This window comes from Octodon degus, unplaced genomic scaffold (assembly GCF_000260255.1).
Source record: "Octodon degus isolate 3935 unplaced genomic scaffold, OctDeg1.0 scaffold00049, whole genome shotgun sequence".
Taxonomy (NCBI): Eukaryota; Metazoa; Chordata; class Mammalia; order Rodentia; family Octodontidae; genus Octodon; species Octodon degus.
Genome location: NW_004524625.1, coordinates 13606577 through 13630909, shown reverse-complemented (window position 1 = coordinate 13630909; position 24333 = coordinate 13606577). Strand labels below are relative to the sequence as shown.

General features: G+C 47.1%; 1 protein-coding gene across 2 annotated transcripts; it reads left to right on the top strand.

Annotated features, from left to right (window-relative positions):
- Positions 1-89: 89 nt before the first annotated feature.
- On the top strand, positions 90-9400 carry Fzd4 (frizzled class receptor 4). Of its 2 annotated transcripts, XM_023716631.1 has the most exons (3): positions 90-699; positions 797-889; positions 3038-9400. In XM_023716631.1, the coding sequence occupies exons 1-3, from the start codon at positions 412-414 to the stop codon at positions 4364-4366; spliced, it is 1710 nt and encodes a 569-aa protein (XP_023572399.1). In that variant the 5' UTR covers positions 90-411; the 3' UTR covers positions 4367-9400. The 2 variants fall into 2 exon arrangements, with proteins under 2 accessions (XP_023572399.1, XP_004632630.1); XM_004632573.2 differs by lacking the exon at positions 797-889 and having other exon boundaries at positions 94-699.
- Positions 9401-24333: the final 14933 nt, after the last annotated feature.

Below are 24333 nucleotides of genomic sequence, written 5' to 3'. Positions count from 1 at the left end.
GCGCCCCGGCGCCCGCCCATTGGAGGGCCGCGCCGTCCGTCCAGCCCCGCCCCGCCCCGCGAGCTTCCAGCGCAGCCGAGGACTCGGGCGAGAGAGCAGCGAGGCGCTGAACGCTGGCGGGCTTCTCCGGTCGCGCAGCGGCGTCGGCCGGCGCCGGCTCGTGGGCTCACCGCCTGCAGCCATGACCCTCGCAGCCCGTCGCCTGGCCTCGGCCCGGGGCGTCTGACTTCCCACACGGTCGCACGCAGCTGCTGGAGAGGCGGCCCCGGCTCCCGCGTCGCCCTCGGCGCCTCTCTCACTCCCTTTCGCGGAGCTGGGAGCAGCGCGGGCAGCCGGCGCTCCCGTGCAAACTGGGGGTGTCTGCCGGAGGCGCCCCCGCCGCCGCCGTGCCCGCTGCCCTGGACCCTCGCCATGGCCCGGCGGGGCGCGGGGCCGAGCGTTCCCCGGGCGCCCGCAGGAGGCGTCGGGCTGCGCCTGGGGCTGCTGCTGCCGTTCCTGCTGCTTCTGGGGCCGGCGCGGGGCTTTGGCGACGAGGAGGAGCGGCGCTGCGACCCCATCCGCATCGCCATGTGCCAGAACCTCGGCTACAACGTGACCAAGATGCCCAACCTGGTGGGGCACGAGCTGCAGGCGGACGCCGAGCTGCAGCTGACAACTTTCACGCCCCTCATCCAGTACGGCTGCTCCAGCCAGTTGCAGGTGGGCGACCCCGACCCCTGGGGGGACCTCTGGGCGGGGACGCCCCACACTCCCTCCGTGGAGCCCAGGACAAGTCCAGCGCCCCGTCCCCTCCTAGTCCGCGGCGTACAGCTCACTCCCTAGAAAAGAGATTTCCATCCCTGACTCCACTTTGCAGTCCCTTCTCAGAGACTGGAAGCCAAAACGTTGTGTAAGTCATCTGGCTTGCGAAAGAACCCACTCTTGCACCCCGCCCTTCCGTTTCTCTCCCCTGCCCACCCGTGTCTGGCCAAGCCCCTAACCCCAGTGGAGTTGGGGGTTATCTTTGCCAAGGATTCTGGCCACCGCTGCTAGGTGGGTGAGTCCTCAGCGGAGCAGCCAGCTGCAGCTCGGACTTGGGAGGAGAGATATGGAGACAGAAACTCTCCTCCCTTCCCGACCCTCCGACCTCCTTTCTCCTCGTATTTGTGTGTGTGTGTGTGGGGGGGGGGATGAGTTATTAAGTAGAATACCACTGCTCCGTTTCTGCGGAACGGCCCCTTCGCGCATATTCCCACACGGTTTTAGAGGTCACTGCAAGAAGGAGTTACTGGGTTGGCTTGAGTTCTTTCTTATCCTCAGGGGTGAAGGCGGGTTTAGTGCTTGGAGGGAGAGAAAAGGCTCCAGGAAGGTAGTTTGTGTATCAGAAGGGTCCCCCCCCCCGTTTTAAAAGTCATTAAAGTTTTTGAAGATTTGCAATGTGCTATGATACAGAGATTGTTCTACAAGAACAAGTGAAGAGAGAAATTTGCATATACAGGCTGCTTATAATCTTGCAAGAACAGCCCATGGGGGAACTGAAAGGAAAATTTAAAAATTTAACGTTGTGTTTTGATTGGTGAGGCTGAGAGAGTTTTAGAAATGTAGAAAAGAGAGCAATAGGGGGAAAAATAGAGGTCAGTGTCTAGGCTGAAGGCTTCAGAAATTCGTGGTTCTGGCTCTGAGTTCTGAGAGATAAGAAACAGACATACTGTTTATGACTGGCTGCGTGTTTTTACATAGGTTATTTTAAAAGTTGGATTGTGATTTTGGAAAGATGATTGGGATTAGACCTGCTGCTGGTGAAATATCCCTTTGGAAGTTTAAGAACTTTAGAAATAGGTTATGAAAGCCTACGAAATGATCTTGTAGTTCTGTTTGGAAACGGCACATATCCTGACATCAGTGGCAATTTTGTTGGAGAAACAGCTTTTGCAGGGATATATATTTTTAATTACACATATCCTGGGGATGCAGCCAAGCTGTTTTGAAGGACAGGACTGGATCCCTTTACATGCTGGAAAATAGTTACTTGTAACTCTAGACTTCACAGACAACATCTGTAAGGAGCCAAGGAGACTGTTTATCAATGCTGGAAGAATTGAGGACAGCAACTGGACCCTCCCTTGCTGGCATTGCAGTTTCAGAGACTTAACATTTATGCTTTCCTATTGTGTTTCATTGTTATTCACTGAAGAAACCCTGGCCAAACAAACCCCTGTTGACCACAGACCTCTATTTGCAGCCCACTCTTGGTCTGTGTCTCAGTATATATTTTGTCCTAATATGGCACTAATTTAAATTTTTGTTAAAAAAAGAATGTGAACAAAACCTACAGTTCTTACATTTTTAAGATGATAAGGAAATGGAATACAAAGGCACCCCCTTAGTTAAATGAGCCATTTTACTAGATTCTTCAGATCATTCAAATAGTACCTACGACTGGGGTAGTAACATATACCCACAATTTTGAGCCTACCCTGGGTAATTTAGCAACTTGACAAGATCTATCTCGAACAAAAATGTTTTAAATTGTATTAGTACCTGTTTGCAAAACATAGCGATTGCATTCATTGTAGGGAATTGGTACCCGTACATCAAATTTCTTTTCCCCCCTCTTCGTTGGACTCCCCTTTTATTTTGCCAGCATCAGATTCACTTATTTTATCCTTAAAAAGGGCTAGAGATGTAGCTCAGTGCAGAGATCCCAGGTTCAATCCCCAGTACTACAAACAGTAGATAAATTGGGAAGGAATTTGAAAGTTAGTTTTTAAAGTTTTGTTTTTTAATGGTTATATGAAGAAAGATTATGGAATTCTTCAGTCATATATGTAAATATGTTTCTCCAGGGAGGATTACAAGAGCCATGCTAAGTAAAGTGTGTGGAAGTGGTAGGTTATTTGGAACTCTTGTTGGAGGTTAGAGTAAACAGGCAGACACCCAGTAGGCTGATTTAGAAGTAGATATGTGCATTGCCTGGAAGCACTCTCTCAGCTCTGGGCAGGCATTTGGTTACACTTCCAAGTCATTGTTTTCTTTGTTCATTTCATTACTTTTCCAGTTCTTCCTCTGTTCGGTTTATGTGCCAATGTGCACAGAGAAGATCAACATCCCCATTGGCCCATGTGGTGGCATGTGCCTCTCAGTCAAGAGACGCTGTGAGCCTGTCCTGAAGGAATTTGGCTTTGCCTGGCCTGAGAGCCTGAACTGCAGCAAATTTCCACCCCAGAACGATCACAACCACATGTGCATGGAGGGGCCAGGGGACGAAGAGGTGCCCCTACCCCACAAAACCCCCAGCCAGCCTGGGGAGGAGTGTCACTCTGTGGGAACCAATTCCGATCAGTACATCTGGGTCAAAAGGAGCCTGAACTGTGTTCTCAAGTGTGGCTACGATGCTGGCTTGTACAGCCGCTCGGCCAAGGAGTTCACCGACGTGTGGATGGCAGTGTGGGCCAGCCTGTGCTTCACCTCCACCACCTTCACTGTGCTCACCTTCCTGATTGACTCTTCCAGGTTTTCTTACCCTGAGCGCCCCATCATATTTCTCAGTATGTGCTATAATATTTATAGCATTGCTTATATTGTCAGGCTGACTGTAGGCCGGGAAAGGATATCCTGCGATTTTGAAGAGGCTGCAGAACCCGTTCTCATCCAAGAAGGACTTAAGAACACAGGATGTGCAATAATTTTCTTGCTGATGTACTTCTTTGGAATGGCCAGCTCCATTTGGTGGGTTATTCTGACGCTTACTTGGTTTTTGGCAGCAGGACTCAAGTGGGGTCACGAAGCCATTGAGATGCACAGCTCCTACTTCCACATCGCCGCTTGGGCCATCCCTGCGGTGAAAACCATAGTCATCTTGATTATGAGACTGGTGGATGCAGATGAACTGACAGGCCTGTGCTACGTTGGCAGCCAGAACCTCGATGCCCTCACTGGCTTCGTCGTGGCTCCCCTCTTCACTTACTTGGTGATTGGAACTTTATTCATTGCTGCAGGTTTGGTGGCCTTATTCAAAATTCGGTCAAATCTTCAAAAGGATGGGACAAAAACAGACAAGTTGGAAAGGCTGATGGTCAAGATTGGTGTCTTCTCCGTACTGTACACGGTTCCTGCCACCTGTGTGATTGCCTGTTACTTCTATGAAATCTCCAACTGGGCCCTCTTTCGGTATTCTGCGGATGACTCAAATATGGCCGTTGAAATGTTAAAAATTTTTATGTCTTTGCTGGTGGGTATCACTTCAGGAATGTGGATTTGGTCTGCCAAAACTCTTCACACGTGGCAGAAATGTTCCAACAGATTGGTGAATTCTGGGAAGGTAAAGAGAAAAAAGAGAGGGAATGGTTGGGTGAAGCCTGGGACGGGCAATGAAACTGTGGTGTAAGTCTGGTCAGGCTCCGCCTCCCTCACCTTGAAGGAGGCGGTGCCCGCATTTCTGTGGAAGTGCTACTACAAGTTTGATGGAGTGAATCTCAGTTGGAACAAACTAGCAACACAAGCATCCCCATCAGTCCACTACCCATCACTCCCACCCCAGCATCAGAAAAACTGATGATTTTGCTGCGGACTTCGGAATGATCCAAAAATGGAAAAGCCAGTTAGAGGCTTTCAAAGCTGTGAAAAACCAAATTGTTGATCACTTTAGCAGGTTACAGCTTAGAGCCTGGAGGTCCTGCTTACATTCCAGCAAGTCCAGGGTGATGCTGTTTTTCCTTACAGGGTGGGATTTGAGCTGGGAGCTGATAACTTGCAGAAGGGAAGATTAATTTTTTTAACCCTTTAAAATTTTAAATGCTAACTAGGTCTTTCAGATAGCAAAGTGATCTATAAACACTGGAAATGTTGGGTTCAGAGAAGTGTTACAAGAGTTTTATAGTTTGGCTGATCTAACATAAACATCTTTTGTGGTGCGCTGTCTTCTGTTAAGAACTTTGTGGATTGCACTCCCAAGAGGTGATGTCAAAATATTTCAGTGCCTTTGTCATGAAACAGAATTGTTTGAACAAACAAAGTACTGTTCTGACAAATATAAGGTATCCAGTGGATTTTTTTTTTTCTCTCTCCATCTCTCTTGAATTTCAACATCTCTGTTCTAGGCTGCTGCTGTTTTCATTTTACACTAATGACTCAAAAAAAGGTATTTTTATAGGAATTTTTGCAATGCAGCATGCCTAATGAGGGGGGAAAGGAAGGGCGATTCCCTTTCTGACAATCAGTTAATTCACAGGAAAATGAGATTTACAGAGTTGACTTACCTTCCCAACCCCAGAGACCTATTGCGTTGAGCAATGGGGACTTAATATATTTTACTTCGTGTGATTGCATCTATGCAGACGCCAGTCTGGAAGAGTTGAAACGTTAAATTTCTTGGCAACTTTGCATTCACACAGCTTAGCTGTGTAATTTATGTGTGTCAATTACAATTAAAAGCACATTCTTGGACCATGACATAATATACTCAACTGACTTTAAAACTATGGTCATCTTGCATTCTTAGACTGATAGTGCCTTTTTACCCCTTAGCTTAAGAATGTTATCAGAGTCTCGTCTACTTACCACACTGGAGACTTATTCATTTTTGTAAAGGGAACTAAGGACAGCTAATCCAACAACTTGGCGCCTAATTGTTCCTTAGTAATTAACAAAGGCTCCTTATGAGATTTCATTGGAGGCAGTGTGGCCTGCAGTATTTATGTGGTGCTTAATGAATCTCCAGAAATGCCAGCCAGGAGCTGGACTGGTTAGCAGGGAATAAAGTGTAGGCCATATGAAATGAACTACAAAATCTAACAGCACAGGTCTTAATTGCCTTATGTGGAAATATCCAAAGGCTTTAAAATGTATGCTTTATGTTCCTCACAAGGGAAAACCCCCTAGAAGCTATCAAACGTTGCAGTTCTTTTAAGATTGTAGCCGGCCTTTTTCTTAATCTGCCTTAGGCGTCCTAACCACCGGATCTCTAGGACAATTTGCTGTCCACGTCACAGGTTGCTCTCCTTGTAGCTCATAGCTGTCTTTAACAACTGCTTCGCAGTGACTTACTATTTATTAATTCATGCCTTTTTAAAATTAGGTAGGAAAAACTTTTTTTTTGCTTTTGTGAAGAAATAGTACCAGAGACTCAGAATTCCAAACAGGTGATCAAATTCTGGAAAATAAGCATGTCTTTTTTTATTTTGATTTGAGCTTTAGGCCCATGGTTTGACATTTTCCGTCCTTTTGTGTTCCTGTTTTGACATGTTACTGAATAGACCCCTACAAGGTCTGCTGCATATTTGCAAGGAAGAGCAGGGGGGTTTGAGATAGAAGCCATCTGAGCCTGGGGCTGCTGCTGCTTTGCGCAGTGGGCTCGGGGTCAGCGGCCCACGGAAAGTGAGAGTTGACCACCGCCAGGACCAGTTCTACTCTATTTGAGGCTGCATTGCCCACAGAATGCAAAACGTGAGCTCCCCGTGCTGCTCCTGGAGGGTTCTCAGAGCTGTCCAGGGCCCTGGAGAGCGCACCCAGGGCCAGAGCCTGCCCTTACTCACGCTCTGTGCTGGTGTCTTGGGAGTTGTGTGGAGAGTTTGGCCCGGGGAAGGGAAGGAGGATCCGCAGCCAGCGAGTGCCCTTGCTCTTGGAGTACAGGGGCTCGTGTGGCAGTTTTCCCTGTAATGCTTCCTGATTGTATGACCAGGGCAGCACCTACCAAGTCTGGGCGTGGAGCAGGCGTTCAGTATTTGTGATTAACTAACAGCCATAACTAGAGCAGAGCGCTGCGTTGAACCTGGACACTTACACTCTGCACGCTGGGGCTTGTGCCCTGACAGTTCTGGAGGGTTGCCTGTGTGCTCCACAGACAGGTTGCCCTTTCCAGGGACGGGACGTTGGATTAGAAGTGGCTGTGGAGGGTTCTCAGCGTGGACAGCAGCCGTAGCAGTGCCACGGCGTGAGGGGCCTTTCTTCTCACATTCCAGACGATGGAGAGTGCTTACGGTTTCCAGAGAGGAACTTTGTGGTGGAGGAATCAGTTTCCAGTGCCCTTCGAGCAACTCTAGGTTTTGTCAAATTGATACTTATTTTTAAAAAGCAAAAAAGTCTGTTATGTGTTCAGTTATTGAGTGCCCCCCGTGTGTGAGGCCCTAGGTTGGGGCCTTAGGGATGCTGCGGGAGGTGAGCTCTGTTCTAGTGCGTGTAAGGGAGAGATCCTATGCTACGCTTGGCTGCTGGTCTTGTGAGCTGCCCGTTTGCAGTAGGGGCTTCTAGAATTCAGATTCGGGTCCCTGTCTCTTCCACAGCCCTCTTTCTGGGTCTCTGTACCTTTAATATATCTTATATCCTTTTCCAGGATTCCTTCTAAGTCAGTTACGGGGGTTGCAGCAAACCTCGAGCTGTGCTTCATGACAATCTACATACAAGTTTCTGGGAAAACTGATAACAAGATATATGGAAACAAATTCCCCCCATAGCTCCTGTGGCTTTGGGGCAGGCAGCTTGTATGTCAGTTGTTCCTTGTGACTTGTATCAGTATTTGAAGAGAGTGTCCTAATAGGAAAAAAATAAGTTTTTTTTTCCCCCTTTCTGAAATCTAGAATAAGGTCTATTTGAAGCTTTTAGAAAAGTCCCTTGGCCTCCAGAGACTTCATTGAACTGGACCAAGGGTGCCTCAGTCCAACCTCCTCTTTGGAAGATTTTTTTCCTGCTTCATAGAGGTCAAACCTAAAAACAGGAACATGGGGTAGAATTGGCCAGAACCATCTGGTTAAGCTATCTGATTGATTCATATCCGTCTTCCTTTGTGGAGCCCCATTTCCTGATCGTTGAGACTACTTCCGAGCTGGCAGCTCACTCAGGACCCTGAAACTGGAGAAGGGGTGATGCCCTTCTTCTTCTCTGAGACACTCGTTGATTTTTACCTTTCGTGGGTCGCTCCCTTACTTGTGTTCCCTGGAAGCAGCATGTGGAAAGCTTTTGTGTTAGGTTGCGCGTCATCATTCTGTTGGGTATCCCTAGCTCTGCACTCCCTGGCTTCCTGGTCACGGAGCGGAGGGGTTTCCTTTTGTGTTGAAAACCAAGCTGGTACCTGAGGACACGAAGATAAACTCAAGCCTCTCCAACCCAACTGGGCAGGATGGTTGAAAGGGGTCTCACCAGGATGGAGGGATCTGTTTCTGATCAGGTAGCTACGGCTGCCGTTACTGCAGGGACCCGCAGGGCAGACTTGGAAGGACCCTCTTGAAATCAGTCTACATCCTGAATTTCATTCTGTGGTACCGAGAATTGGCGGGAATTGCTCTTCTTGCCAGTCAAGTCAAGTTGCTGGATTCTGGCAGCGTCTTTGTTCCTTTATTGTGTTTGAGTTCAGAGTCCGTGTGTGGGTTTGCATTGTGTCCGGCAAGGCACCTGGGTTATCACTTTTCTTCTGTGGCTAGGTCACTGATCTTGGAAAGTATTGTGCTCCTACCAAAGATCAGATAGATACTGGAGCCTTAAATAATGGATTTGGCTTCACTGTAGCCTGGATAGAGCCCTCCGTTGCCGCCTGTGGCCATGCAGATGTGCGGCCGAGGCATGCTTGGCGGGGGGAGGGGGGTGAACCGTGCATCCGTGGCGTGCCTCTTCCCTGGTAAGTCCAGCTGCCACAATAGGGGCTCGTTGGTTTCTTATTTTCCCTATTTCACCTCTTCACATCAGCAAATTCCTGGTGTTCACCCAGGCAGTTTGTAGAGGACCTTTTTAGGATCCCTTATGAGCCATGTCCTCAACACCCTTGTACCTCTTTTGGTTTCCTGCAGCATTCAGTCTGTGACCACTGTCTCCCAGAAGGCTTCTGAAAAGGAGGTGGAGAGCAGTTCTGCCCCAGAGTTTGGGTTCATCTTCCCTCTCAGGTTGTTAAAAATTCCCAGTCCTGTGAATAGGCCCTGACTTTGTTGTGGGGTCTTGGGGGGCCACTGTCTTCTCCCTCTCTCCCAGTGGGGCACATTGATGGTTCTGAGTTTCTGCTACCTCACAGGGATCATGTGAGGCTTCAGAACGTCTACAGAGGAAGAAGGCCTCTTGAGCTCTGCATAGGGAAGGTGGACTACGAGACCGGTGCAACGTGCAGTCTGCTGAAATAAGACAGCCTGCTTTGTGTGGCAGTCAGACTAGTTGCTCGCTGGCCTTTTCTGAGATCCTCCTGCCGCCACACAGCTCCAGGAGCGTGGAGGCCATCCTGGGGGACTTTGTGATGTCCAACATAGAGGTACCAGGCAAGTTCCTGTAACATACCCTGAATGAGTTGCTGAATTTCAAGGGGAAAAGACCCTGCTTTTAAGGATGTACAAAAGTATGTCTGCATTGATGTCTGTACTGTAAATTTCTAATTTATCACTGTACCAAAAAACCTTGCTATTTAATTTTTGTATTAAAGGAAAATAAAGTTTTGTTTATTAACTCATGTGTGAGTTGGCCTACTTCTGCAAATATAGCTTGGCCCCCCAGGAAGCATATATGCCCAGCAACAAGAAAGGGGGCATTCAGTTTGCACAGCAGATTGAGAAATACTTTCTCGGAGCCTCTGTTTATTTTTACTAGTGCTATTTTTCCCCTCTGGGATTTCTTCTGGGTCAGCAACCCCCACAATCCAAGGCCAACAGGATTGATCACCTCTGTGGCCTTCAGTAGTATGCAAGGAGGTCACAGGATGCCTTGGGTGTGACTGTAGTTCACTAACAGCTGTCCCCGTGGCTCTGCTTTTCACCATTTCTAGGGTGACCATTTTTACCTCCAGGTTTCACTAACATAATCTGGTGGCACAGAAATACTGTCTCATTCCTGTTGAGCATTTGAAACCTTTTTAGAAAGGAAAGGGAGCTTTTGGAAAACAAATTTTTAATCTTAACTTTTCCCTGGCAACACAACAGTTGTATTTTGTGTGAGAAAAGTGTGTTACCTTGGTCAGGCAGGAGAACATCTTCTTTAGCTACTTTTAGAAATTGAGTGGCCAGTGTCCCCACATCCAGAAAGGTTGTCACAAACTCAGAGCAATGGCTAGGATATTGTCATGGGGCCACACAGAGAGGAGAGCTACTGCCATCGGAGATTTCTGCCGATGTCCCTGAGGAGAGCAGCCCTCTTGGTTTGCTTCTAAATTTCTTTCCACCCTTTAACTTCACTTGAATGCCAGTGTGTCTCGGGGTGAGTAAAAAGTCCAGTATGCAAGAATTTGCAATACTCCTCTCCTTATCTGCAGATTGCTATTGTACTTTTATCTCAAACCTTAAATGAAAGGAAGCATATAATTTAAATTCTCTTCCCTGTAAGACAGGCTGTATTTCTCATTCCATTACCTACTCATTAAGTAGTTATGAAGTTAAGGAAAAGTCAACACAATCTGGAATGAATTCATAATAATCCCTTGCACTGGTAGAAGCGCTTTCCCCATAGAAAATACTTCCATGATTTTACTTTATTCTGATGGCATTTCTGAAGCAGACAGGGCAAGTGCTGCTTTTCTCCACCCTTCCAGAGGCAAGGGGAGCCCAACAGGGAGCTAGGAAGCTACAAGGCCAGATCTCCTCCGCCTGGATCCGGGCTTGTGTTTGTTTCATTTTGTATGGGTTTTCTTTTTTGCTTTCATTTTACATTCCTATGGGTTGCATTGTTAGGTTGAAGTCCGAACTCCCAATACCTGTGAATGTGACCTTATTTGGAAACAGGGTCTTTTTGGATGGAATTAAGTTAAAAGGAGCTCCTAGGAGATTAGAGGGGTGTCCACCCCAACAGCATATCCACCTCCGCAGAAGGAAACGTAACCACAGACAGAGGAAAATGCCCCGCAAAGGCACAATTGAAGCCTTACAGTGGCAGGCCATGCAGGAAACAGCAAGGTTGGCTGGGAACCTCTCAAAGCGGGAGCAAGCTTGGAGGATTCTTCCTCAGAGCGTTTGGAAGGAATCAACTTAGAGTTCAGACTTCTAGCCTTCAGAACAGTGAGAATAAGCTTCTGCTGTCTTAAGCCACCCAGTTTGTGAGGATTTGCTACAGATCCCCTTGGGAAGAAGCACATACCCAATCCCTTGATTTCTTTACTACAAAGTCCTTCACTGGACGTGGCTAAATCTTCACCAGGCATTCTCTCAATAGATCTGGCTGTGAGCCTCTGTTTCTGAAGATTATGTAGCACAGTCACTGCAGTGAACGTCTGCAAACTGGTCATCTATAGTGCAAACCTCGTGATCCCTTGACCCCAACTGGTTGAAACTGGTCTTGGCTGATCTCCCACCCATCCACCCGCAATGGGAGCTCTGTATGCAGGGGCAGGACCCTAAGGGGAATGTAGCTCAAGGGTTTTTAGCATTTTTGTCCTGAGAACTGATTTTTTTTCTCTTTCCCATTTTAGCTTTCACATGCAATCATAATTTTAAAGTTGAGCTGACTTTTGACTAAAGAGGTCACCCATGGCCTCCTGTTTTTAGAGGTTCTGTGAACAGAAATAAACTGCACTGGGAGAAAGGCTGGATCCTCTCCTCAGTTTGCTTTCACTATACGGCTGAGTTGGTAGGACATCACTGAATATTCTGGAAATATGTTGAGCTTGCAAAGATGTAGTCCAGAAAGGCTTTCAAATGCCTAGAGCCACAACAGCCTATTTCTTTAGTCTCTTCACCCTAGGATACCCCACCCATCCATCCATTCAGCTTTCTGGGCAAAAGATTCCAACTTCTCTGTTTCCACAGGGAGAAAAATGCAAAAGTACTTTCCCATCAACATCTGTCATGGTTACCTATGAACATCTAGGGAGCATTTTAAATTCTTCCTTCTGAAGAATTTTAGTCTATGAAACAAAAACTGTTAGATGCCTAAGCACAGAATCTGTCTATTACCCAAAGCAGGGGTAGGGAGCAGAATGTCCGCGTTTAACACCAAGATAGGGGCTTGGGTTTGTAGGGAGAAGGCTGAGGACAAAGATACACATGGGAATTGGTGAGGAGCAACAGGGAAGAAAGGGAAAGGGAAGGCTGAGGCACAGAGAGCAGGACGCCAGCAGCAGTGGATCTGCTCCCGTGCACACAGTGAGAAAAGGTTGCCTTGTTCACGTGGACCTAGGTTCTCACGCCACAGTCACCTGTGGTAATTTCTGAGCCGGCCAGGAAGGTCAGACCCTAACCTCTTTTTCCTGAGGGGTCTCAGCTAGGAGGAAAGGAGGGAAGGTTGGTGAAAAGGAGAGACTGCCTACCTCTGATGTTTTCTAACACAGATGTAAATGTCTTTTTCCAAAGGTTAGCTTCTCAGAGCCATTCTTATGTTTGCAAAGATCTGCGATTTCTCTGAGTGACCAACTTGAAATATGCCAACAAAGTACACTTGGGGTGGTATATTTTGACCTCTCTCAGGTCCAATCCTCTTTTCATCTAAGAACGTGCTTAATCTTAAGGGCGAGCCCCAATTGTCAGTGCCTTTCTACTTAAGAGATGAAATGATTAACTATGCAAATTTCCTAAAGTGCCTGAGGATTGCTTCATTTTAGTTGATATGAGGTAAAAATGAGTAGGGGACAAAGCCACAAGATGGGACTGGTAAGTCACAAGCAAGTTTGTGCTGGTTTCTCTTAGTTCTAGCACTGTTCTCATGTTCATTTTCCTCCCACACTTGCCTTGCGTTTTGTTTTGTTTCGTTTTGTTGAGAGTCTGTGTTGCTCTGGTTGATCTCAAACTCAGCTGGCCCAACAGTTCTTCTGCCTCACCTTCCCAGGTGTGTGTGGGGGTGTCTGTGTGGGGGGGGTTCATTTGCCAGTAAAGCTCTCCCCATCTTTCTTCAGCTAGGTTATATCTGTTCCTGCTTCACAACCGAAATCTGTGTCATCTCTCCCGGGAAGACTTCCGGGTCTTCCTGTTTACAACTTCCTGCCTCCTTTCCCAGCCCACTATTGGCCCCTTCAGCCCCTATGCCTTTACCTCTGAGAATGTTTGTGTCCGTCTGCAGCAGTCTGGGTGTGCATCCCTTTCCTCGCTAGACCGAGCTCCCTGAGCGTGACTCCACTCACCAAGATGGCCTCTCCAGGTATCCTCAGGGCCTCACACAGTTCTGGAACATTTGTGGAAGGAAGAGAGGGAAAAAGAGAAAGGAAAAAGGAGGAATGGAATAAGGAAAGAAAGAACCAAGTAAATGAGGGAGTTGATTAGCTGATCTGATGGGAACTGAGGAACTGAAAGGCTTTTGCGACCAATGTGGCCAGCAGAGAGAGGAAGCCAAAGGTGACAAGAGCCGTCACATCAGCACTGCTTTCTAGGAAAGTGCTGGGCACTGGCCACAGGAAACTTTTACCTTCAAAGATGGATTAGAGAATGGTTGCCTGTTTCTCTGTGTCACTTGTTGTAACTGTCTCTCCCCTTCTTCCCCCGACAAATACGAATGCTGAGCATCTACTGCAGTACAGCACTGGGGTGGAAGACAAGGGGGGGGGGATTTAAAGCACAACAAAATAAATAAACAAAATTGAGCAGGCCTGGTGGTCCATGCCCACAGTCTCTGCACTTCAGGAGGCTGAGGCACAAGCATCTCAAATTTGAACCCAGCCTGAACAAATAAAAAACTTTGCAAGACCTTGTCTCAAAACAGAAAATTAAAAAATGCCTTCGGATACAGCTCAGTGTGAAGGCCCTGGGTTCAAACTCCAGAACCACAAAACAACATGAAAGACAAATTTCCATTTAGAATCCTCAAATGATGACAAACTAGAGAAAGAATTCCGCTGTTACTAACAAGCTCAACACAATAAACCTGGAAGAACAAATCCTCTGCTGCTTAGTAAATATTTGTTGACTGGTAGGACAAGGGTCCGCCATGTGCTAGCCACTGTCCCAGGAAGACTCTGTAGGGAACACTGAGATAAATAGAACTTAGTGTGTATTCCAGAAGTTTAGGTAGGAAGCCACGGGTCTCTTCCTATCCCCTCCCCAAGATCGGGGCTGCTAGGCCTGTCAACCTTGCTGCGTAATCCCTTCCTAAACTACGGCCCGAGGTCCTGCTGGGTTAGCCAGGGTCTATCAGCTTCGGAGCGCCCAGCCTAGTGAAACAGTCTCTGAAGTGTTGTCAGCTCACCGCTGACCCCTAACAGGACAGGCCTGCCTCACGGGAATTGGTGAGGAGAACACCGGGAAGAGGGGGAAGGGAGAGGGGGGCGCACGGACCCGAACTCTTTTAGCACTGAATCTGCTCCTCGGAATTCGGGGTCTAAAGTATAAAAGTTGGAATTTACTTGTGATGTGGTATCGGAGACATGAGTCGCTGGCTCTCACCCACTGTCTCCAGGGGAGCATCTTTCTAGGCCCACGTGTCGATTTTTGTCCACACCGTGGAAGGCATTACCTGAATGCCTGTTACAGTGACTCTGCCTTGTGTCCCCTGGACCTTTGCTCTTGCTACTTGCTTGTCCTGACGCAAGAAACCCAAAGTGACTGCTGTCTGCAAGTTGAAAGAAGTACGTGACCTGTAGGTCTACGTTACGCAAAGGGAAAGGAATACACGTGTGAATAAACTGCTTGTGAGTGGTCCACAGCGAGGCGCGCAGCTTCAAGCCATTGCAGTGCGAGTGGAGCCTGGACTTCTGGGCGTGCGGCGGGCCAAGCTGCAGAAGGCGCGGCGGGAGGCGGTCTCTCCCGGTCTGCACGGGTGTAAGGCCCCGTCTTTGCAGGTGTTCTCACCACACGGCTGTTAAGAATTTTTGCTGAGACTGTTGTGTTCATCGTGGGCTGGAAAGAAGGCGCGCTGAGGCGCGCGTGAGAAGCCAGGAGGGAGCAGCAGCCGGGAGCTCGGGCTTGCCTGCACCGCGACCCTCGCTTCGTGCAGCGGCCAGCAAGCCGCGCGTGTTGGTGGAAAGGCCGGAGTGCTGGCCGTAAACTGTGGGGTTTAGTCACTTACGGGGAGTGAGGCCCCAGCAGCTCTTCAGCGCGCTGAGTTCCCCTGACATCATAGTCTATCTCCTCAAATAGCAGACTTAATTCCACAGCGAAGGCTTCCGCTTAATCCCAGTCACGTCTCCGAGCTCGAGTTTCTTTCTGGACACAGTTTTCTCTGCGGGTTGCTAGTATCAGTAAGTCTGGGTTGCCCAAGAGTCACCAAAAAAGACTTCATAGGCGCACACGTTTTTCCTAGTCCTCTTCCTTTTAAAGCAGAAATTCTGTATAACATTTTCCATAAGTGAGCAAGTAAACCACTTCCTAGGTTTTTTGCAGCCCCCCTTTTTCAAACAACAGACCTTCCTCTTAGATTTACATCAGCATTTAGCTAACTTCCTGAACATTTCACCCGTTTCCTGAACTTATTCTGAGGAAGGAAAAACATCCTCCTTCAGAAATAAATGCAAATAATCGCTGAGATTATTCCTATTAAATAAATAGTGTAAACCCAATGGAATTTCCTGTAAGACATACATTTACCACAGATATTTTGACAAAAATCTATTTGTTATGATTCTGTAAGACCCATGGTTTTTGCAGTTGGAGGAATTCTAGCCGTTTGGTGACTCCAGAGATAGGTTGTTACTCAAGGAGCGAATTCCAGACGGTTGCCAGGCTTCCTCTAGTTCAAAATATTTGTTACGGAGAAATTTGAACACCGGGAAAATGATTAGCTTGTTTTAGGTCAGCATTTTTTAAAGCTTTGTTTTCTTTTAAAACAAGATGCTCGCGACACCTAGTGGTGAAGAGATGAACACATTCGGGGGAATAGCGACTTCATAGTCGATTGTCCCCAGAAATCAGGATTATTTTCTTTTTTTTACATATTTTTGGTGGAACCGGGGATTGAACTCAGGCCCTTGGGCTTAGGATTATTTTCATGAATGTTTTTGCTTAAGAGAAACGCACCTTACGAGCACTTCTTAGTAGCCCCGTGCCTAGGAGTCCTGAGAGGTGGTGACACGAAACAGTCGCCTTCTGCGTCTCTGGCGCTGTTCTTTCCTCTTGATGGACATTTCCTCCTGCAGCGCTGGCCTCCTCGCGCCAACCTGGCTCTATTTTTAAGAGTGAGCGAAAGGAAACGCATCCATACACCAGGAACGCCTTCTGCGGAAGACGTCCCTTTGAGCCCGCTTTCAGTGGACAAGAGCGATCCTTCGCGTGGTGCCTCTTAAATGCAGTTTAGGCTGACTGCGTGTCTTTTCTGAGTGCTTTCCGGGGCTTCCTGCGTTGGTTAGATTAGCAGTGGCCGTCTGTTTGTTTGCTTGTTTATTATTTTAGGCTGAAACCAGAGGGCGTTGAACCATATCTCCAGGCCGTTTTCAAATTTTATTTTGACCAGGGTCTCACTAAGTTGCCCAAGCGGACTTCATACTTGCGGGCCTTCTGCCCCGGCCGCCTAAATACCGAGCAGTGAACGCGTTCACCATCACACACTGGCAGCAGTGGCTGGTGTTTAAAGAGAGTATGGTAGGGCCCCAGACGGCGTGTCCCTCCTCCATCCACTCCTGCCGCCACCCAAAAAAGGCCATGGGGGCAGGTGGATGTCTGGCCTCCTTCCCAACCCCAAGAAAGGACTTTCAAATGCATCGCACAGGTGGGCATTCTTTGGGTCCAGACCTCTCGGCCTTATACCCCGGGTTCCCCTCTTCCCTTCTCTCCGACTCACACCGCCCTGCTCACGCACACCTGGGCCCTAGCCAGCGGCCTCTGCGCTCCTGCTGCTCCGGGCCTCGTGCCTTCTCGCCCTCCTGGCCTTTGCCAGTGCTGGTCCCCTCGACCAGAAGGCTCCTAGCTTCCGCATCCCTTCTGCTCCCTCAAGTCCCTGTGCGACCTTCTACGAGCCTCTCCCACGAGCCCACAGAGCTGAACGTGTTCTTCTTTAGGTCACCTCCAAAGCCAGCTCAGACTTCTGTGACCGTGTGTGTGTCGTTTTTCATCACACTTTCTGTGTGTTTCTCTCCTAAACACCTCTGACCGTCGCAAGGAGCAGAACTGGCCTCGAGCCTGTCCTATCCGGGCGCCGCGTGCATGTTCACTGACACCCTGGGCTGCTGTGGCCTTGCACTGCCCCACGGAGCGACAGTGTTTATACAGGGCAAATTAAGCGTGGGGCAGATAGTTCAAGGCAGAGTCAACAACGAGGGCGGTAGGTGTTTGAAATGGTGCAGAGCAATTTATTACCCCAAATGACCTTAGACTTCATTCCCTGGGGAATAATCTCTAAGTTTGTCTGCTTCCACCACTGTAGGAGTCGATAGTGAAGGGAGCCATGATCTAAACCGTGATTTTTAAAGATCTGGTGTAATTGCAGGAAGTCTATAATTGTTAACAAAAAACTTTTATATTTGACTGACTTTGTCAGATACAAAAGTTAATTTTTCTTGTTTTATACGTCTTGCTTTATCTTGGTCTTAACCATCCAGCAGAAAAGTATAAATATGAGGTATAAAAAGTAAAGCCATATTAATATGCTGAGCTGTAAAAGGCTCAAGTCGACAACTTCTGACATTGCCAGTCCTACGGATAACCCACTACTATTATGGACTACTGGACTATATTGGATTATTTTGCTGAACTCATGCACCTATAATATTTGAATGGCAATGAAATACCCATCTCTGACAAAACTAAACAAAAAAAAATGAGGGTATAAATGGACCATCTTGTAGTGAAAAAAATATATATCTGTATATACAAAACAGGATAGATATACAGGTACTTTCTCTTAGTTCAATGAGAAAAAAGATTTGTACTAATAGTGTTTAGACAAGATATCATGTCTGCATCTTGTACTATGAATAACTACTATGAAGACAACAATATGCAATGTATTAATTATTGTAACTGTCCTACTATCCTGTTTTGAAACTGTCTCATTGCTATTTATTTCTCAATAAAATTAATTTAAAAATTTATATTCATGCATCTTTTTTTTTTTTTCTGAGGAGATGCTCTGTACTTGCTATGGAAGGGTCTGTGATCTCAGAAAACGAAACACCACTGATTAAGAACTGCTGGCCAAAATGATGATCTCTACCAGGTTGACAGGAGTTGCTTTCATCTTGCGCATCCAGGGGGAAGTTGCTAGACCAGCAGGTTTTCTTCCACTGTCCTGTGCTACGGAGCCCCTATGGGGTCTGCTCTGTGATTTAAAAGTAGACTTTTGTCCGAGAGGCTTTCCGACGTGTTCTGTGTCTACTGCATTCATGCGTCCCACCCTGAGTTGGGGATTGAAGGGAAGGATACGGGCAGGGCTCTTATCAGCTCAAGACTGTGCGCTTTTGCTCAGCTGCCCTTGTGCCTGAGATGACATTAATATTTCTTAGGGCAAGGACCAGGGCTACTCTGGTAAAACTACCGTATGATCTCTACCCACGCGGCACACACAAAACCTCCCAGGTAACACCAGAAAACATGCATGTGAAACTGATGGTCGAAAGTGCTGCCACTCTGAACCAGGCTTGCAAATTGTGTGGATATTTTTCTTTTGGGGCAGAAGATGCCATGTACCAAGTGAATTGTGGTTGGCTGGGTATGCAACCTGGACGGTAACTCAGGACTCCGTGCTTAGAAAGGCCTGCGCTTCCCTGAATACTCTGCTGTTACTGTCTTGAAATTTTAACACAAAAATTCCCATATTATATTTCATACATGGGCCTGCAGATGGGCAGCTGATCTTGGGTGGTTGCCTAACTGAAAGCCGTACCGTGTAGTAGAAAGGGTACCAGCTCTGGAGCTGCAGGTAGAGGGTTCAAATCCCTATAATGTAAGTTTTTATCTGCGTGAGCTTGGGTAACTTAGTTAACCTCTCTGGGCCTTACTGTTCCTAGATAAAGATAGTGATCATAATATACAACTTTTATGGCATACAGACAATTAAACTGTATATGACATAATTAATTGGTAATGGTAAAGAATGATAATGACTTGAAAACAACTATTAAAGAAAAATTTGAGTGAAAGAAGATCAAAACAAAACAATCAACCTCAAACACATAGGTTTTTAAATTAATTAATTAATTAATTAATTTTTGTGGTACCAGGGATTGAACTCAGGACCTTACACTTGCCAGGCAAGTGCTTATTCTACTGAGCTATCTCGCCAGTCTCACATAGGCTTTTTTAAAAAAAGCTTTTATTTATTTAATTGGTACAGGGTCTTGCTATGCAGCTCAGCCTGGTAGTGATCCTGATCCTCCTGTCTCAGCCTCCCCAGCGTTGGGATTACAGGCGTGCGCCACCATGTCTGACTTGGTGCACCTGGGGCTCTGGGGCCAGCGCAGTGCATGGTAGTGGTGACTGAACCCAGGTCCTTGTGCTTGCCAGGCAGGCACTTAGACCACTGAGCTATCTCACCAGCTCCACACATAAACTTTTACATCCTTTAAGTTTAGCAAAGAATTCTAAAGATAATCTCCTGGGTAGAGGTGCTTCCCCTTCTGTTCTGCCATAGCTCTTTGTATGTAATACCCTTTTATCACTTCAAAATATTAAATTACTTTCCCTTTTGACACATCTGCTTCCATTAAACTTTGACACCCTCTGAAACAGGCACTGTGTCTATTATTAAAATGTGTTACAGCTGGCTGTGGGGGCACACACCTGTAATCGCTGCTCTCAGGAGGCTGAGGCAGGAAGATTGCCATGAGTTTGAGGTCTGCATAGGCTACATAAAGACCTCAACAGCAGCCTGAGCTACATAGCAAGATCCTATCTCAACTCCCCTCATGGCCCTGCCAAATGTTTTTCAGTTTCTAGCGCAAGTTCTATCACAAAGTAGATGCTTAGCAAACATTTTTTGGAAGAATAAACTGGCTCATTATTTTATAGTTGAGGGGCTGCAATCTAGATAATGTAGGTAATTTAATCACACTCACAAAGCCTGTCCCCAGCAAACCCAGGATGGGACTTCGTTCTGGTTTGTTTTGAGAGTTAATTGTTGCTGGGATCCCAAATAGGCCCATCCCCCAGGCTGTTAAACATGGTTTTTAATTATGTGTCCCATGCAACTATCAGGTTATCTGAGAAATATTTGAGCCTTTACATTGTGCGTATTTTTTGTTTTGAGTGAAAATCCAGAAGTGAAGAATGGCTAGATGATACTCTTGAATGACCTTGGGAGCTTTTAGAAAGAGCGATCCATGGGCCAGCCAAATAGCTCAGCGGATTAAAGTGCTTGCAAGCAGATGCAGGTGCAGAGGGGTCGATCCCTGGGCCTGCCGTGCCGGGCCCTGGGGTGCGCTCAGATGGCAACTGAGAGGGCGTGGTGGCACACACCTGTAATCCCAGCTCTTGGGAGGCTGTAAACAGGCAGAGCACTAGGAGTCTGATCTAGTAGTGAGACCCTGAACACCCTGTAGAGCCTTCCCTAAAATACAAAAACAAACAAACAATAAAGAAACCCTACAAGGATCCATCAGACCACTGTCGCTAAGCACGCAGTCCTGGGATAGTTTGGGCTCTTCCCCAGCGCTCCCATTCATGGCATTACCAGCTGTAATGCTGACGTCCTGAATGTGATGGATTAACCGCTGCTATCTTGAGAACCTGGGAGTGACCTGCGTGCATTGGTAAGGAACCAGCTTGGGGAAGGACAACGAAGTTCGGGGCATTCTCTAGTTGCCCTGAGATAAGGGGGCTTCAGAGTCTTTTTCATTAACCTGACAATACAATCCAGATAATAAAAGGATGCAGAAGAAAATATTCAGCTTCCAGGAGCTGAAAAGGTTCTTCTTAGTACACCTGCTCAGCCACGTGATGCCACCCAATGAAAGACGTGTTTGGGTGGGTAGAAGGAAGAAAGAAGAAAAGAGGAGGGAAAAACATGCAAGCACATCACCAGGATGGCTGAGATGACTGTACTCATAATTTCCATCAGTTTTTTTTTAATAGCAGTTAGTGTTTAGGATTTTCGCCTTGCCTAACTCTGTATGCAGCTATCTGTGATCTGCGCAACCACATCACGCACAGCACCGTGTAATACAAAACTCTTGGCTGAATGCCTCTCATCTTGGTCTTCTGAATGTGTACCATTCCTAAGGTCTTACCAATTATTATACTCTCTTTAAAATAAATTAAAAGAAAAAAAAGACAAGGAAAAAAATTAAGATTTCTTGAAAGCGATCACCAATGTTCAATTATTTCCCCAATCTTGCATAACTATATCTGGTGACCTGAGCGACAGATTTGATGATAAAAATAGGTACTATAGCAACCTTTGCTAATTAGTTATTTCTGTTTTGAAAATCTGTAACATATGCGTTGTTGTATGTTACCCTGTTTCTGTTCTTTTTTCCTATTCACTTTTGTTCTTCAAAATAAAATAAAATAAATTATTAAAAAAGAAGAAGAAGAAGAAAAGAGAGCCGGGTGTGGTATCACACTGTGCCTGCGATCCCAGCACTCCAGAGGCTGAGGCAGGAGGATTGCCATAAGCTCAAGGTCAGCCTGAAGTACATACAGAAAAAGGGAGGAGAAAAGAATGAAGGGAGAGGAAAAGTGGGAAGCAGGAAAAAACAACCTGAGGAGAGACTAAATATATCTGCCAAGAGATGTGAGACCAATTTCTACCGGAACAGTTCCAGGATCTAAGTCAAATCATCACAGTGAATCAGTCCAAGCAAGCTTGATAAACTGAGTTAGCGCAGTAATAGTCTCTGTGCTCTGAACACAGCAGTGGGACACAGCGAGGTGACATGGGTTTGCATTTTGGCTCCGATGGTGATTTGCCAAGTGACAATGAATGCATCATTTCAAGTCCTGGGCCTCAGTTTTCCCATCCAGAAGTGGGGGAAATAAATGAAACAGGACATATGAAAGCAATTTGAAGAATAGACTGCGACATGAGCAAACAGGGTCTCGCATTTACACTCGAGCTGGATCTCTTCCACTTAAATCAAAACAGGCTTTGCGGGGCCCACCGTCCCCCTGGACGGCTCAGCCAAGTCTCCTACCTTGTGTTTTTCCTTCTCCAGAAGGAGGAGCCTCCTCTGAGCTGCGGGGCACGTTCTTCTCCGGCCTCTGGCAGCCAGTCTCCGTCTCCCGCGGGGCTGCTTTCCGCGGTGGCTTCTGTCCATGCGAGTTAGGGCTCACCTGTCGCGCAGAGAGTGAACGGGGCGCGCGCACACGCGCACACGCGCACACGCGCACACGCGCACCGGCACGGTCGCAGCAGCTCGGGCAGCCCGCTCAGTCTCAGCCTCGCACGACGGGTCGGGGCCGCCCCTCCCCGCTCGCTGCTTCTCGGGGTCACCAGGAGAGCCCGGACGCTGGTGACGGATGAGAAGAGGAGCCCTGATGGTATGACTGCGCGACCTCGGGTGTCGGCAGTGGAGACAGACTTCAAAGGGCGAGGAAGCAAACGAAATTGAACCAAACGGCCGGAGACCTGCTAACGTGGAAGAATACGCTTAAAAAGTGGAATTGGGCTCAGTAACGAGGGAGCGACCACTCACGTGGCTTTTGGTGGGCTTAGCGCGGCGCCACAGCCACTTGCTGAAGCGTCTGCACCCGAGCCGACGCTGGCGCGGCCTGTGCGCCTCTGCACATACTCCCAGCTCCCAGCAGGTTCTCCTGCACCCTGGGTGGCCTGTGCCACTGATCGTTAGGGTCTCTGCCTCAGGAGCTGACAGTCTGCTTCCTTTTTGCTGTAACCCTCAAGTCCTAATTATTAAAAAAAAAAAAAAAAAAAAAAAAAAAAGTTCAAGACCGAAGTCCGGCAGCTGAATGCGTTTTTTGTTTGGGAAAGCCTAATTTTCAGTAGAAAGCTACCCTCAGCTAAAGCAGCTCCTGCCCCTCCTTCCCTTTGCCCCAAGGTCAAATATTCTGATGAATCTCAGCAGTCATTGGATCCATTTCCTGCCAAGCTGTGACAAACCAAGGAGAAGATCATGATTAATCGCCCTCCAGTCCCTCATAGCAAATACGCGGGACTGCCTCAAGGGCAATTTTGGAGGACCCATCACCTCCAAAATTTGATATGGGTTAAGTTAGGCAACTTCCTCACTTTCCCCAACCTCACATTTTGCGCAGAGCCAAAGCCTGTGGCTGGCACGAAACTTTCCACTTCAGTCCGTACTGACATTACTTGATTCCCACAGTGAGGCACCTGGGTAACCACCTTTGCCTCGATTATTGGAATTGCCTCCTATTTTTCTTAATATTCACTCCTTTGTTTTAAAATTAAGATAAATTTGACATATAATAAAGAACACACATCCAGCTGTTCCTTCGGTGAGGGTTTTTGTTTGTTTGGTTTTGGTACCTGGGATCAAACTCAGGACCTTGTACTTGCCGGGCAGCACTATGCAGCTAAACTACTTCCTCAGCCCTCTTTCGGTGACTTTATGCCGTATACAGGATTTCAACACTTCCGTTCCCCAGAACAGTTCTTCATTTTTCTTTGCAGTCAATGTCTCTTTCTCCTGAGTAACTATCTTCAATTTCTATTACTATAGTGTATTATTGTAAATGATTGCATTCATACCAATGTAATTATAGAGTGTGACAATATTGGTGCCGATTGTTTTTCCTGGATTTAAGATTTCTCCATGTTGCGTGCGTCAGGAATTTGTTTCCTTTATCTTAGTCAGCAGTATCCCATGGAATAAATACACCATCACTGGCTTATCATTTCATCTTTTGATAGAAGTTTTGGGATCTTTTATAGCATAAATTTTTCTCCTATGAATATGGCTGCTATAAAATGCTAGCACAAATATTTTTGGGACCATATGTTTTCATTTAAGTTGGATAAATACCCAAGAATGAAATCGCTGGGTCATAGGGTAGGCATATGCTTAACTTATAAGAAACTGCCAGTCTTCCAAAGTGGTTTGTCAGATGAGTGAGCTGCCAACATCCACTCCTGCTTCCTCTGGCCCTTTCTGCTCACGGGCTGCCAGCATAGCCTCGGCGCCCCACCCCACACTGCAGCCCCTGCAGCGGCTTTCCCACTGCCCTTAGGGGCGAGTGCAGACCTTTCTGTCACAGCCTGTTCCTCCGTGTGCCCCTCTTTTGCTCCCAGTGCGTCCCCTACCTCCTCGCCTCCCTGCTTTCCGTCCCGCAGCCACCCTGGGTTTGCTTCTGCTTGAAAGGGAAGCTCGTGCCCTGCCAGGGAGAGGGATGCCTGCCTGACAACCCTTCATTGCCCATGGCTTCTTTGCTTATTTATTCTTGCAGTCCTGATTTAAAAGTTACTTCTGTGGGAATGCTGCCCAGACTTGTAGATTAAATTATTTCCCCCATGATCCATTCCTCGAGGACCCTCGGCAGCTCTTTCCTAACATTCATCACATTTTCATATTTTAAAAATTATATACTTATTTCAATTTTTGAATAGGTTATAGATTCACTTAGTTCAAAATTCTGAAAAGATTTTCTGTTGATAGTTTTATTCATACCTTGTCTGTGTCATGTGCCTAGTTTC

Bases quoted from the DNA above. Each gene is read 5' to 3' on its own strand.
- Fzd4 (XM_023716631.1), top strand. From the start codon at position 412: ATGGCCCGGCGGGGCGCGGGGCCGAGCGTTCCCCGGGCGCCCGCAGGA. The intron at 700-796 runs GTGGGCGACCCC...GTCCCCTCCTAG, and splicing joins GCTGCTCCAGCCAGTTGCAG to TCCGCGGCGTACAGCTCACT. The intron at 890-3,037 runs GTAAGTCATCTG...TTACTTTTCCAG, and splicing joins ACTGGAAGCCAAAACGTTGT to TTCTTCCTCTGTTCGGTTTA.